Raw genomic sequence first — 13,140 nt, 5'->3', positions numbered from 1 at the left:
AACACCTTCTGACCAATCAGAATCGAGAGTTCAGAGCCTGTCATGTTTGCATTATTCTTATGAAGACATTTTATAGTGCAATATGTTTTACTTGTTTTTGAAGTGTATGCATTGAGAAGTTTGCTCTAAGCCTGGGATTGCTGTGCTTTGGGAAAATAAAATGGTAGAAATCCTCTAGCAGATGTCATTATGAACACCATGAGGCCACAGGTTAACAATTACAATTAACAATATCACTTTATTATCGTATACTTTCTAAAGCAAGCAAGTAAAGAACAAGTGGAATTCTTTAATGCATGTTTGTTGATGGTTAGAGAATCTCTCTACATGCACTGGTTCAGGCTGGTGCTCTGGCTCAGCGGTGTGGAAAGCGCCGGGTGACTCAGTGTAGGTTCTCCCGGAGCTCCAGCGCTGCTTACTGAGCTTCAGAACGCTGGTCTGGGAGAAGGTGCCGTCGGCCTGACGCTGATACGGAGCCGTCTGCACCTCGTCCCCCGTCACGCCGCTGCTGTCCTCAGACCAGGACAGGGTGACCCCGTCAGGGTAAAAGCCCCGAGCCACACACACCACACTGACATCACCCTCAGAGAGCGGAGAAGCAGGAGGAGCCAGCAGGAGCAGAGACGGAGGAGACGACGGACGATCAGATATCACTACAGGGACAAAACTTTGATTTAACGTGGCACCATCATCAAGGAACATTGTTGCTGTTCTTCACTCACTTGTAAGTTTACTCAGTATTAAATAGTCTACTAAGGCTTGTGTCTGTTAAGGATAAAATCAATTAGGATCAAAGTTGGATTAAAAAGTAGATTCAGTGGATTTGGAGAGGTTTCAAGACTTAATAATGCTGATTAACTTCTCTATTAATTAGTATGCCTAATTATTACTTACAATGTATTGCAGTGCTTCATTATTTTACAAAATGTCATTTTAAATGTTTTATCATTATTGTTTCTCATTCGATTAGCTTTTTTTTGTCATGTTATTTTTTTATATTTAGCTCTATTCAAAAGATTTTGGGCATCAGCCTGATGTCCACGTCTTTGCAAAAGGGCACAGACTTCATTTTTATATTTAATCTATTCATTCATTCATTTTTATATTTAATAATAATAAATAATTACATATATTAAAATGCAAATTATCAATAGTGTTTAAAATGCCATGAAGGCTTTTTTGTTTACATTTTAAAAAAAATAAAACAAGTAAAACATGGGATTGTAAAAATTGGAGTGTAGGTTTTTGACTTATGACATTTTTTACTTAAAATGAATATATTATTATTATTAAAAATAATTAAAATTGTACATTTTTGCCAGCTGTTTTTATCAACAACAAAAAAAAAGATTAACTTCTGTCAATCATGTACTTATTCATCCATGTTGACCTAAAGTTGGCCTAAACATTGAAATAAGGATTAAATCAATAAAACAAATTTTTGCTTACCAAGGTTGGTGCCTTGAGCAAACACATAGGCTCACGGTGTTAGAGCTCAGTACAAAAACCTCAGCGCTGTAATCTGAGCACTTCACCGCTCCTGAATATAGACAAAAGAGCAGAAAGTTTCGCGGATTTAGTGCAGAGCATATTTCGAAGGCTTGCTAACACTCTCTATAAAGCCTGTATTCATTATCTCTGATCTGTGTGAAGTGATGAATCATGTGTAAAATTCAGTGTGAGAAATGAATCGTGTGAAAATGAATGAATCACATGAATCAACACATGATTTTCAAGTTGGTGACAATGTTCAACAAAACTTAGTACGTTGTGCATTAAAGAATAATGTGTAGCATGGAGATTTCTGAGCACACGCTTCAGAGGAGGTTTTTGTACGACGGCTCTGTTGGACTGGAGCACTGTGGCTCCTGCACAGCCAATACAAGCACAGTAATAAACTGCTTCATCTTCAGCTCTCACTCCATCGATGGTCAGATAATCCTGATTGCCCGAGTCAGTGAAAGTGAACCTGTCGGGTAAATCGCTCGCTCTTATGTCGTTAAAAAACAGAAACTGAGGAGGAGCACCGGCTTTTTGTTGGTACCATGAAATGTAATACTCATCATCTTCTGCAGTGCAGAGTATCGACACCTTGTCACCCAGTTTCACCGACTTGGACTTCTCCTGACTCAAATTATACGCCGTTAAACCTGAAAGACACGAGAAGGACATGAACGTTAAATAAGTGCACTAATTTGGACTTGTATACTAAAAAAAAAAAAAACATAACAGGAGCTCTGCTTCATCTCATCATTGCGTTGTTGATTACTCTGCTATGGCCGAATGCCCACAAGTGGTTTACTCCTTAAGTCATTTTATAATTTGTAGGTTAATAATAGCGTTGTTTGATAGTGATAGTCTTACCGGTCAGGGAGAGCAGGAGTCCAGTGACCGACACAGCGTTCAGGATCATCATGGCTTTACCTTGTGTATGATCAGAGAAGATCTGAGAGCATTCAGATACATAGGTCTTTTATGTAAAAAAAAAAAAAGTAGCTTACACACAGAGAGAGAGAGAGAGAGCAAAAAAAGAGAAGCAGGTGGTGGGAGTGTTTCAGTTCCTCATCCTTTCTGAATCTCTGTGCCGTTTCTCAATATAGCTAAAGTGGAGAAACCCAAGTACTCTGCACACCTGCACAGATCAACACACACACACGCACGCACGCAGACACACTCACACACACACACACAAGAAGTAACCATGCATGAGATCTGCTTCGCATATGCATTTTGCATAATTATCTGAATCTTACCCTTACAGCTTTATATTATCATTTATATGTTGCTATGAATTAAATATATTGTGTTATATTATTCGACCACGATGCTGTGGCTATTAGAGGACCACGAACACACACTGTGCATAGAAAAAGATGAGCGTTTGTTGAAGGAGTGTGTATTGCAAGTATTCACCTCCTCTTGAAATTCTACAATTTGCTCTTTGTTTTTCAAGATGCTTGTGGTTCAGGTATGTTCTCTAACAAAATCTGGGTTCTTCCAGGAGCAGGTGAGGTTACACTTTAAACAGCAGATGTGAATACTTATGCAATCATTTATGATGATGATGGTTATTATTATTATTATTATTATTAATAAAACAGCTTTTCGTGTTATAAAGAACCACACACTGATGTCCTGGAGATCTTCTAAGAAAACTTAAAAGATACTGCTTTGACAGCGACAAAGTGTTGACACTGGAGACTCCTTCCAAATGTTTCAAGCCAAAGCATAAATAATATAAAGTCATTTTGGCTTCATTTAGCATTAAAGGTCCCCTGAAGTGCCTTGAAATACGCAGCATTATTCTATGTGGTGACCTAATTTCAACTGAAACAGGAAGACAGGGCGGGACATATCGAGAAGCCCCGCCCCCTTTTTAAAAAAAAGCCAATAGCGTTTTTTTATGAAATTAACAGATTTTATAATCGATGCATCGTCATATACAAGTCTAAAATATATATATATATATATATATATATGTATAAAATGTGATATGCGTTCTCTAAATCCGCCATTAGAGGTCAGGCTTTTCTCGTATTTAATTTCTTTACTGACCAGCAGATGGCAGTGTTGATTAAATAAAACATTTGTCCCTATAGAGCAGTGGTCGCCAACCCTTCAATCGCGATATCACTGTCCCAGTAGATCCCGAAAATAACAGTAAAATAAGTACAAAAAAGCATTACATTTCTCCATTCTTTGTACTGTATTTTTTGTACTCATTTTTCTGTTATTTTCGGGAGCTACTAGGACAGTGAACAGAGGCCAGAGACGCTGAAGACGAGCGCAAAGAGGAGAAAATACTGTAGAAGGCAGAGAACAACAGCTCACTGTGTTCACGATGGTCGAAATATATGAAGAAAATATTGAATTGGGGGTATGGGGTTATATTAATAAATCACTGAAAGGAACTATCTTGAGAAACGTTTCGATGGCAATAATGGCATTTTCTTCTCTTTGTATAAAGCGCTGCTCTGCTTTGTTTACAGCGGTAACCAAGGAAACGCTATATCGCGGCTGGTTCATAAGCGCCACCTGCTGTCAGAGAGTGAATTTGCGTCTCATTCAGACATTCTGATGTTTTTGTTTCATGCAGATGTTTTATGTAGCCAAAAAAAAAAGGCTAAAGTTAGACTATTTTGCTTTAAATCCTGAAATTATACAATCTAATTCAAATAAAAAATAACAACTCATGCCTCATGCAACGTGTGCAGCATCTTTGTTTGGATCATGATTAAGACTTTAAGGCAGTGGTTGCCTCTAATTTCAAATGCCTACAGATATTTTTGTTTAAGACCAGCTTGCTTGTTATAAAGCAAATAGCCAATAAATACATTTGCTTAAAAAAATAACCCACCAGTATCAGAATCATTCAATTTTCTAATAAAAAAAAGTGATTCTGAATCAGCCGTTATCGGTGCATCACCACTTAAAATACTAAATAAAAGGCCTCAAAAGTACAAGTACAATCTGGGATGTCTTTTCCTATCGATTCTTCAATAGGTAGATCTCGTCTTTCATAAAGGCCAAGGTCAGGGATCTTGGGCTTAAAAAGGTTGGTGACCACTGCACTAGATCATACAAGTACCTACTGCATACAAACATTTCAAAATCCATGCGCACAACAGTCTAGATGCTTCAGTCTTTTCCATGTTGCCTGGGTCTCCATTAGCACATACACAGGCATGCAGAGAAGCATTAAAAAAGCCTCTCTTATACATATGATGGAAAAATTGCATCATCTTTAACACAACTAAAACACATATGGTCCATGGTTCCTAGTACTTGACACACACACTCATGCCTGTTGGGGGCATTTATTATACAGTATATCATTTCCAGTTCACTGATATTTATGATCTCTCTCTTTGCCCAGATAATTCCAGTTTGATCAGCTTCGCTGAGGCCACCAACGACAACTTCAAAGGCTGAAACTCGTCTGACTAGATGTCGCAGATTTCGACAGCCATGACACATTTGTTTCATTGGCAAATTAAGAACGTGTTCTCGAGCTAATTATGAATGCTTAACGCAAATCTCAACTAATTAAACTAATCCCCGTTAGTCAAATGATGAAGAGAGGGAGAATGTGATGACTATATGAAAGTCTCGACAAGTATTTGGAGACACATACACCCTCTTTTTTCTATTTTCTTTTTGCTGTGGTTTCGTTTGGACTTACCATTAAGCTCTAGCCTAAAATATACATCAGAACGCAGTTTTAAAAACCCTCCAGTGTTTTTATTTTGTTGTCAATCACATAGTTAAATGCACGGCCTACAATTATTTATATAGCAATGATAGTTGTATCTAAAACTTTACTAAAGTATATCCACATCACTGTGGACGAGAAAGTGCATTATTTTAAGTGTGCAATAAAACAATACAGCAGCACTGACACACTAACGTGTCAAAATCTTGAAGTGTACAGATTCCATTTGCATATAAGCATTACCATGCCAAATTACAACCTTAAAATTCATTATTACTTCTTCGGCACATTTCTGAAGCTGAAAACAGGAGCCGAAATAAAAACAGGAGCACCATGCAAAAATATGTAATGAACTGAATTATGATGCAATTCACCTTTTCATCCCATAAATGTATATGATTGTAAGTTTATTCCTTCAGAGCTCAATATATAGAATATGTTCAGTAGAGACAGAGAGAGAGAGAGAGAGAGAGATTTACAAAAATACAGATTAAAAAAATAGAGACAGCATCTTGTAACAATTAATAATTATATAAATTAACCTTACGACTGGAAATCAGTTGAAAAATTGGCTAGTGGAACAAAACACTATATCCTCCAGTCATCTGACAAACTATCTTCAACATAATATGATCTGAAATACAGTCATCATCGTCTCACATATTGTCCAGTCCAGATAATATGTAAACTGGGATGCAACCAATGGCATGAGCTGTAGTGCAGCATGCCAACCAGATGGGGCTGAAAGGGAACAATATATACTCATATATATGGCTCTATGTTTGCACGCTACATCAAAGAACAGATCTAAAAGGGTACAGCAGCTAAATCTGTGGGACTGCATGCATACTACACACACACACACACAGTCTACCTTCCCTTTGAGCTGTCAGATGAGGGCCAGCTATTGTGATTGGCGCCTGGCCGTTAACAGGTGGATAGGGATAATTGAATCAGATGAGAGTGTGGGATCAAAAGGCTGTGGGGGCAGATCGTGGAGGTGCTGCTGCCCCGCGGCCTGATTAAAGCCCCCCTGTCCTGACCTGCAGCTGCTCAGAACGGCCTCGGTCCCAGGGACATGTCCTCATCCAAAGATATTCATGCACACTTGACTCAAACCTTGGACTCGGGAACACATCTGATGTCTCTTATGGCCGTCGCTGCCGCATTTGGCAATGGTTGGAGATTCTGGCTAATGTTTCCGGTGAACACATAAAACACAGACAGACAGATGAGAAGGTTCACATGAGGAAACTATGGCAACTAGGCCTTTAATTGATCTGAACAACATCTCAATGGCCACAAGGGTGTTGATATGCATTGTTAGGGCGTTCTGAGTGGTCGCATGTGCTATGATTAGTTGTAAAAGCATTACTAGGCTGTTGCTAGTGTGTTCTGGGTGGTCAGTAAATGTGCGGGCATATTAGCAAAAATTCGATACAAAAAGGCCCTTTGTCTAATGTCAGTAGTGTAGCACAGTATATGAAGCACAGTTCACACAGAAGTCACTTTCAAACCAAGCAGCTGTTTGTTGGTCAACGTGGTGAATTCGCATGACCCAATGATTCAGATGCAAAATCTGTGTGGGAAAATATTTCGCCCTCATGCAAAATTCCAGATCGCACTACTTCCTATTGAAATGACTATGGAAATTTGCCAAACAATGGTTAATGTGACCACACATTAAGGCACTGCTATGGTGTTGTAGCTGGTTGCCAAGGCAGTGCTATACGGTTTCTAGGTGTTTTCAGTCATTTTTTGTATGCTGCTGCTAGTGTGTTTGTTACACTGGAGAAGAAAAAAAAAACTACACAAATTTAACCTGATATATTGATTGTTAGCTTCTCATTTGCCAAACAATGGTTAATGTGACCACACATTAAGGCACTGCTATGGTGTTGTAGCTGGTTGCCAAGGCAGTGCTATACGGTTTCTAGGTGTTTTCAGTCATTTTTTGTATGCTGCTGCTAGTGTGTTTGTTACACTGGAGAAGAAAAAAAAAAACTACACAAATTTAACCTGATATATTGATTGTTAGCTTCTCAAAACTTGTTTCAAGTAATACTACTTTGTATTGTCAATTAAAATGTAATAACTCGCTGAATGCAAAATGCCTCATTTAGCCAATAAATTCAATGACTTCAGCACTTGACACACAAACCTCAAGAAAGGTGAGACAATCAGCAAATGTAGAAAGATGAGCGTTTAACATCACATCACAAATATCCATCAATAACAAAAAAACAACGAACCTGAAGTCAGCAAAAATCAACACAATATTCCTGTAACAGTGACCACATAATTCATAAGGCCGCCCATAGTCCAATATAATGTTTGAAGGCCCTTCACCACAAAAATGTTTCATAATTTTTAAGATGCGATAATTTTTGGCTCTAATTATAAGTTGCTTGTTTTCATTTTATTTTTAATGAACAGAATCTGAGAATATTGATAACTTATTGAACCATGATTCTTGTTATGATTCCAGAAAATTATGAAGAAGGGGCGGGGAGGGGCACCTTGGAATTTGGCTGGTGGGCTCTAGCCCCCTGGTTGAGAACCACTGTTCTAGGACGTCCTGGGTGTTATGAACAACAATAATAGTTATACGTGCCTCAGCAAACGCCACAACTTGTCGAATCTTCATATATTAAACGATTACTGAAAATGACACGCGTGGGCACATCAGCATGTCTCACTGCTCTCAGATCTGTTACACACCAGCGAAGCACAACAAATGCGTGTCTGAACATTCATCTGTGTTTAAGCCTCTAAACTCAGCACATATGCTTGAGGAGCCAAAGTTAAGTGAAGATCGCCATCAGGTGGATGAACATGGAACATTCTAAACCACTGACAATTCTGTGATTTTGACATTGTGCCATTATTTTCATGACAATTAAAGATATTTCACAAACTAATTTTCATAATGTAAGAAAAAAAAAACATTTTAAGAAAAAAAAACATCTTGTTTGGAGAATATGTTTTTGTTTTGTTTTTTGCTTTACAGTAACTACTGTGACAATATGGGGATAATGTGCTCATTGTCTTGAAAATAATGCCATGTTTTAAATAAAAATACCCCTTTGTCACCCACTTTAACATTTTCACATTTAATTTCACATCAGTCATCTGAAATGTTCATATACAAGCAGAAATAAAGAAATAAAGTGTCTGAAAAGCATGAAACATCAAACTTTATGGCTTGAAGAAGCAAGTCCAATTCCTAAAAAACATCACCACTTGTGTTTCAAATGTAATAAATAGACATAATTATTGTACACAAAAGCAGTAAACAATGTTCAACAGCAATGGACTCCCATGACAATTGTTTTCACCCCTGAAAACCACGGAAGCAGAAGAACTGTTATATCATCACCTGACTGACTGACTGAAAGCAAACACAGCCACATCAGAGAAGAGCTGAAAGCTCAAAGCTTTAATCTCTTAAAGCTAATTTAAGATTTTAATTCACAAAATGAGTACAATTTTTAGGCTTATGTTTATTTTAATGTAATAACCTATTTAAAAATATTATTACATTTTGTACTCATAACTATCATGTTGAGAAAAAATTATTGCATTCTGCTTAACATGTGCACTGGAGAGTACAGAACAGTCTTACAAGACAGAGCTCAAAGGAGCACTTTGTACACAGCAGCAACTGAATGCTACCCCAGATAGTCACGCAGTGTGAAAACAACGGCGATCCGACGAGTTTGAAAATCATGCAGCGTGAACTCGGCATTAGGGGCCGTTCACATGTCGTGCCTAAAAACGTGTGGAAAACACTAGCCGCGCCGCTTTTGGGGCCGTTCGCATATCGCATCTTTTGCTTCGTTCGTTATTTCAAATGTAGACGCGCGGCAAGCGCGCGCAATTAGAGAGCAACGCGGTCGCGACGCGCACACGGTGCGACCCACTCGTTTTTTCCAGTAGCCTCCGCATGCACCGCATCTCAAACAGAAGGCTGTGGGTGCGTCCGAAATCGCATACTGCTTAGTAGGTACTACATTTGAAATTGAACGTACTACTCGACCGTTAAAAAAGTACGTTCTATATAGTATGAATGCGAGTATTATGAATGTTGAAAGCATTTGTGCTGCTTCATTTTTTTCAGGATGCTGCTGATACTTTTTTTTTCAGGATTTTTTGAATGATGAATAGAAAGTTCAACTATTAATAGAAAAACATGAAGTAGAAATCTTTTGTAATATTGTAAATATTTTACTGTCATTATTAATGAATTTAATGCATCCTTCCTGAATAAAAGCATTAATTTCTGTAAAAAAAAATCTTTCTGACTTTGTTTATAATGATTGTATTTAGTGTTAATTCCTGCTTTTATTATCTTTAATACTAGTATTAGCATCATTATTTTTAATCACCCAGTCCTATGAATTTAAAGGCTTGTGTAATATAATAGGCTTTGTTGTCTTGCAAAATATCTTTTTTTTTTTCTTTTGATTTTGGGTCAAAATACTGTATGACCTGGACATATACCGGTATGTCCTTTTCATGATTCAAGATTCACAATTATTCATGCATCCAACTGCTTGTCCTATGCAGAGTTGCCGGGATACTGGAGCCTCATTCACAAATATGAAACTAATAAATCATACATTACATTGCAACACATCTTAACCTCAACACAGGGGCTTAGTCAAGATTAACAGGAGGTCCAGTGTCATACCTGTTTGTGGACCATGAGCCATCAGACTGCCCCAACTCTCCAGCCACCCAGTCTGGCAGCACAGCAGTTCGTTAACTTGATGTGCTCAGTAATAACAATGATTAAACATCTTTTTACAGCCGATTCACAATGTTTAAACTTTCAATAAATCAGCCGTTCACTTAGATCGTGTTAAACAAGTGCAATTTAACCACAATGAACAACGTTTTTTTCCTGAGGTACTTACACTTGAAAAGAGCCGCGTCGCCGCGTTCCGCCATTTTCGAATATGACGCCTCCTCTCCCGTGGCCTCATGGGATAGTAAAGTGTCCATCGTATGCATGCTACGGAATTCGGGCGGAAGTAGTAGGTCATCCGGGTACTTCTCGCCTACTGTTTTTCGAATACTATGAATTCGGACATACTACTCGCCTCGCATACTGTTTTTCGCCTACTATATAGTATGGAAGTATGCGATTTCGGACGCAGCTTGTATCTTTTGGAGGTCGCATTTGTAGGCTGCATACGTCATAAAGAAGATCTTATTTTAGAATATTAACAGTTATAAATTTGACCATTATTCTTAGTTAAGCATAAATTGTTGTAATATGCTTATGACTCGCGAATATAATGCTCAGTTAACTGAAATAAACCAGGCTTGATGACGTATGCAGCCTGCAAATGCGACCTCCGGAGGATGCTCAACGTTTGAGAACGGCCAAAAACATCTCAACTTTTCAGAATGCCGCAAGGTCATGTGACAAGAACCAACCAATCACCTTCACCCTTTCTATAACACCATTGAAAGCTCAGCTAAGATGGAGGAATAGCTGATAGCTGTACAGGGATAGCCATTTTTAAATAAATTTAGTGTAAATTTGGTAGCAGATACCGCAAGTCGCAAGGTTGCATGGTTGCTTAGCAACGGCAGAAGCAACGGGAGCGCAAGCTACAGAGTGCTTTGGAAAGAAGGAGAAGGGGCTGTTCATGTCGCGCCTAAAACGTGTGGAAAATGCTAGCCGCGCCGCTTTCTCCTTCTTTCCAAAGCGCTCTGCTACTAAATTTACACTAAATGTATTTTAAAATGGCTATCCCTGTACAGCTATGATCAGCTGTTCCTCCATCTTGGCTGAGCTTTCAGAACAGTCGCGTTCAGAACAGTCGGGCATCTCTGAGCAACACACACGCGTTTCCATACTGAATGATTCGCGTTTTTGAATTTTGAACAGTGGTGCATTCATAAAGACAGGCACTTGCTTCATTCTTGAATGAATCAGCCATTTGATCGAATAGTTTGAAGGCATGCTTCAATGAGTCATTAATTAAGACAGTCACTTGCTGCCACCTAATGGCGGTTTACTTTCATAACTTATTTTTGCGTGTTTTCCAACATTTCATATTTGTATATAAAAAAAAATATATAAAAAAAAAACTTTTAAAACGCAAGCTCACAACATTATTTATGCTGTTATAATTTTGCAGTGTAAATGCATTCGTGCTACATTTCAGCTACATTGAACTGTCTGTATAACTGCGTCTGAATGCCACTCCAGTCACTTCTGTTTCTTCTGCAGTGGAAAGACATCGGTTTCGTACTGATTTCATTTGATTGGTAACAGCCCTATATTGTCTTATTATATTAAGTGACATTATTAATAAAATGTAAGAATTTGATATGAAAGATGATGCATGCATTTAATATGGTTAGGGAAAAATGCCCTTTAAATAGGCCAAAAATTACCTGGAATTCAATTTAAATAAATATTAGTATGCAGTATTAAGTCTTATAAAACGTAATTTCCCAACAACAAAATTGTGGCCAGTGAAAATGCCTTGTATATGCCGGACATAGAATGTAAACACACACAATTTTTATGTATACCATTTGTGTAAATATGTATGTAGGACTGGAAGTGTCATTTATAAATGAAATAAAGGAATTAATATATTCATTAAAAAAATTTAACAAATCACTTATGTGTAGGCTACATATAAACAGACTTTTAAAAATGTGTTTCAAAATCAAATGTAACACTAAAAATAATCATTTTTCACATTTATATATATACACATGCAAGATCAGGAGAACATAACGCAGCATTGTTAATATTTAAGTTTGGAGTTGAAATGGTTTATATTTCAGCTATGCTTCAATTAGTAAATCATGAAATTACCCAAATTAACAAGTTAGTTACGTAACTGGCCCACCCTGTGTTAGCTGGACATCTTCTGACCTTTGACCACCTATTTCACATTTTGTTTTATTTATTGTGTTTCCTCCTCAATGTTTATATATATATATATATATATATATATAAAGGTCACATACTTTTTTTATCAGCCCATCTCTCTTATAAACGTGTTGCTATGACAGCAACTCCAATATGAGCTTTAAAGAATGAACAAACCAGGGTCGAGTCGAAACTCCAACCAATAAATCCCAAAATTTCAGTACGTTAGTGATTGAAACTACAGTTAACTTGTTCTCTGCTTATTAAAACATCCAGGATAAGGTTTTTCTGCATTTATTTCTGGTAATTTCACGTACATTCAGCACACTGTACACTACAATACCTTATTTCATTACAAGTATTTTTACTGTATTTTTTACAGGTTATTCTTTAAACACCATATTGTAATCTGTCCCCTCATAGAGAGTAGTCGCTTAGTGATTTCTGGGGAAGAAAATCTTTTTAGCTCTCCATGCGTCACCTTTCAATAAATAAAACTAACAAAACCGAAATGACTGGTGAGATAAACGACTTATTGCTAATATAACTTGGCACTATTATTGAGTCACAACCATAAAAGAAAAGCATCTAGAAAAGTTGAGGCATTTTACCGCAATAAAACACGCTGATCTAAAGTTGTTACAAACTTACCTTAGTTCCTACTGTCCCTTTACATAGAATGACAGCTGATTCATCACTACAGTGATGTAGTAAGCCAGACAAACGGTCTGTGAAAGGAAATTTGCACAACTCCTCTGTGAATATGGCAAAGAACTGACTGAAGTTGAATGCGTTCTGTCAAAGTTAGACGTTTTACATCTCATGTGCTCAGTCACACTGTCTTATTCCATATAATATGCATATAAATATAATACACGTTTATATGTAAAATTTAATTTATATAAAATAGTGCTAATAATAAAAAAAATATTAGTTTGTTTACATAATATATGCGTGTGTACTGAGTATATTTATTATGAATATATAAATACACACACATATGCATGTATATATTTAAGAATTT

General features: G+C 37.3%; 1 gene segment (V, D, J or C); it reads right to left on the bottom strand.

Annotated features, from left to right (window-relative positions):
* Window positions 1-13,140, bottom strand: part of LOC107717485 (Ig lambda chain V-II region MGC-like) — a 24,277-nt gene that overhangs the window by 2,687 nt on the left and 8,450 nt on the right. The window contains 2 exon segments of the V gene segment in view: window positions 1,812-2,150; window positions 2,365-2,470. Coding sequence covers window positions 1,812-2,150; window positions 2,365-2,470 — 445 coding nt within the window.

Source organism: Sinocyclocheilus rhinocerous, unplaced genomic scaffold (genome assembly GCF_001515625.1).
Source record: "Sinocyclocheilus rhinocerous isolate Xijiao unplaced genomic scaffold, SAMN03320098_v1.1 scaffold393, whole genome shotgun sequence".
In the NCBI taxonomy this organism is placed as follows: domain Eukaryota; kingdom Metazoa; phylum Chordata; class Actinopteri; order Cypriniformes; family Cyprinidae; genus Sinocyclocheilus; species Sinocyclocheilus rhinocerous.
Note: the sequence above shows the minus strand (reverse complement) of the source record. Positions and strands in the feature narration are given on the sequence as shown.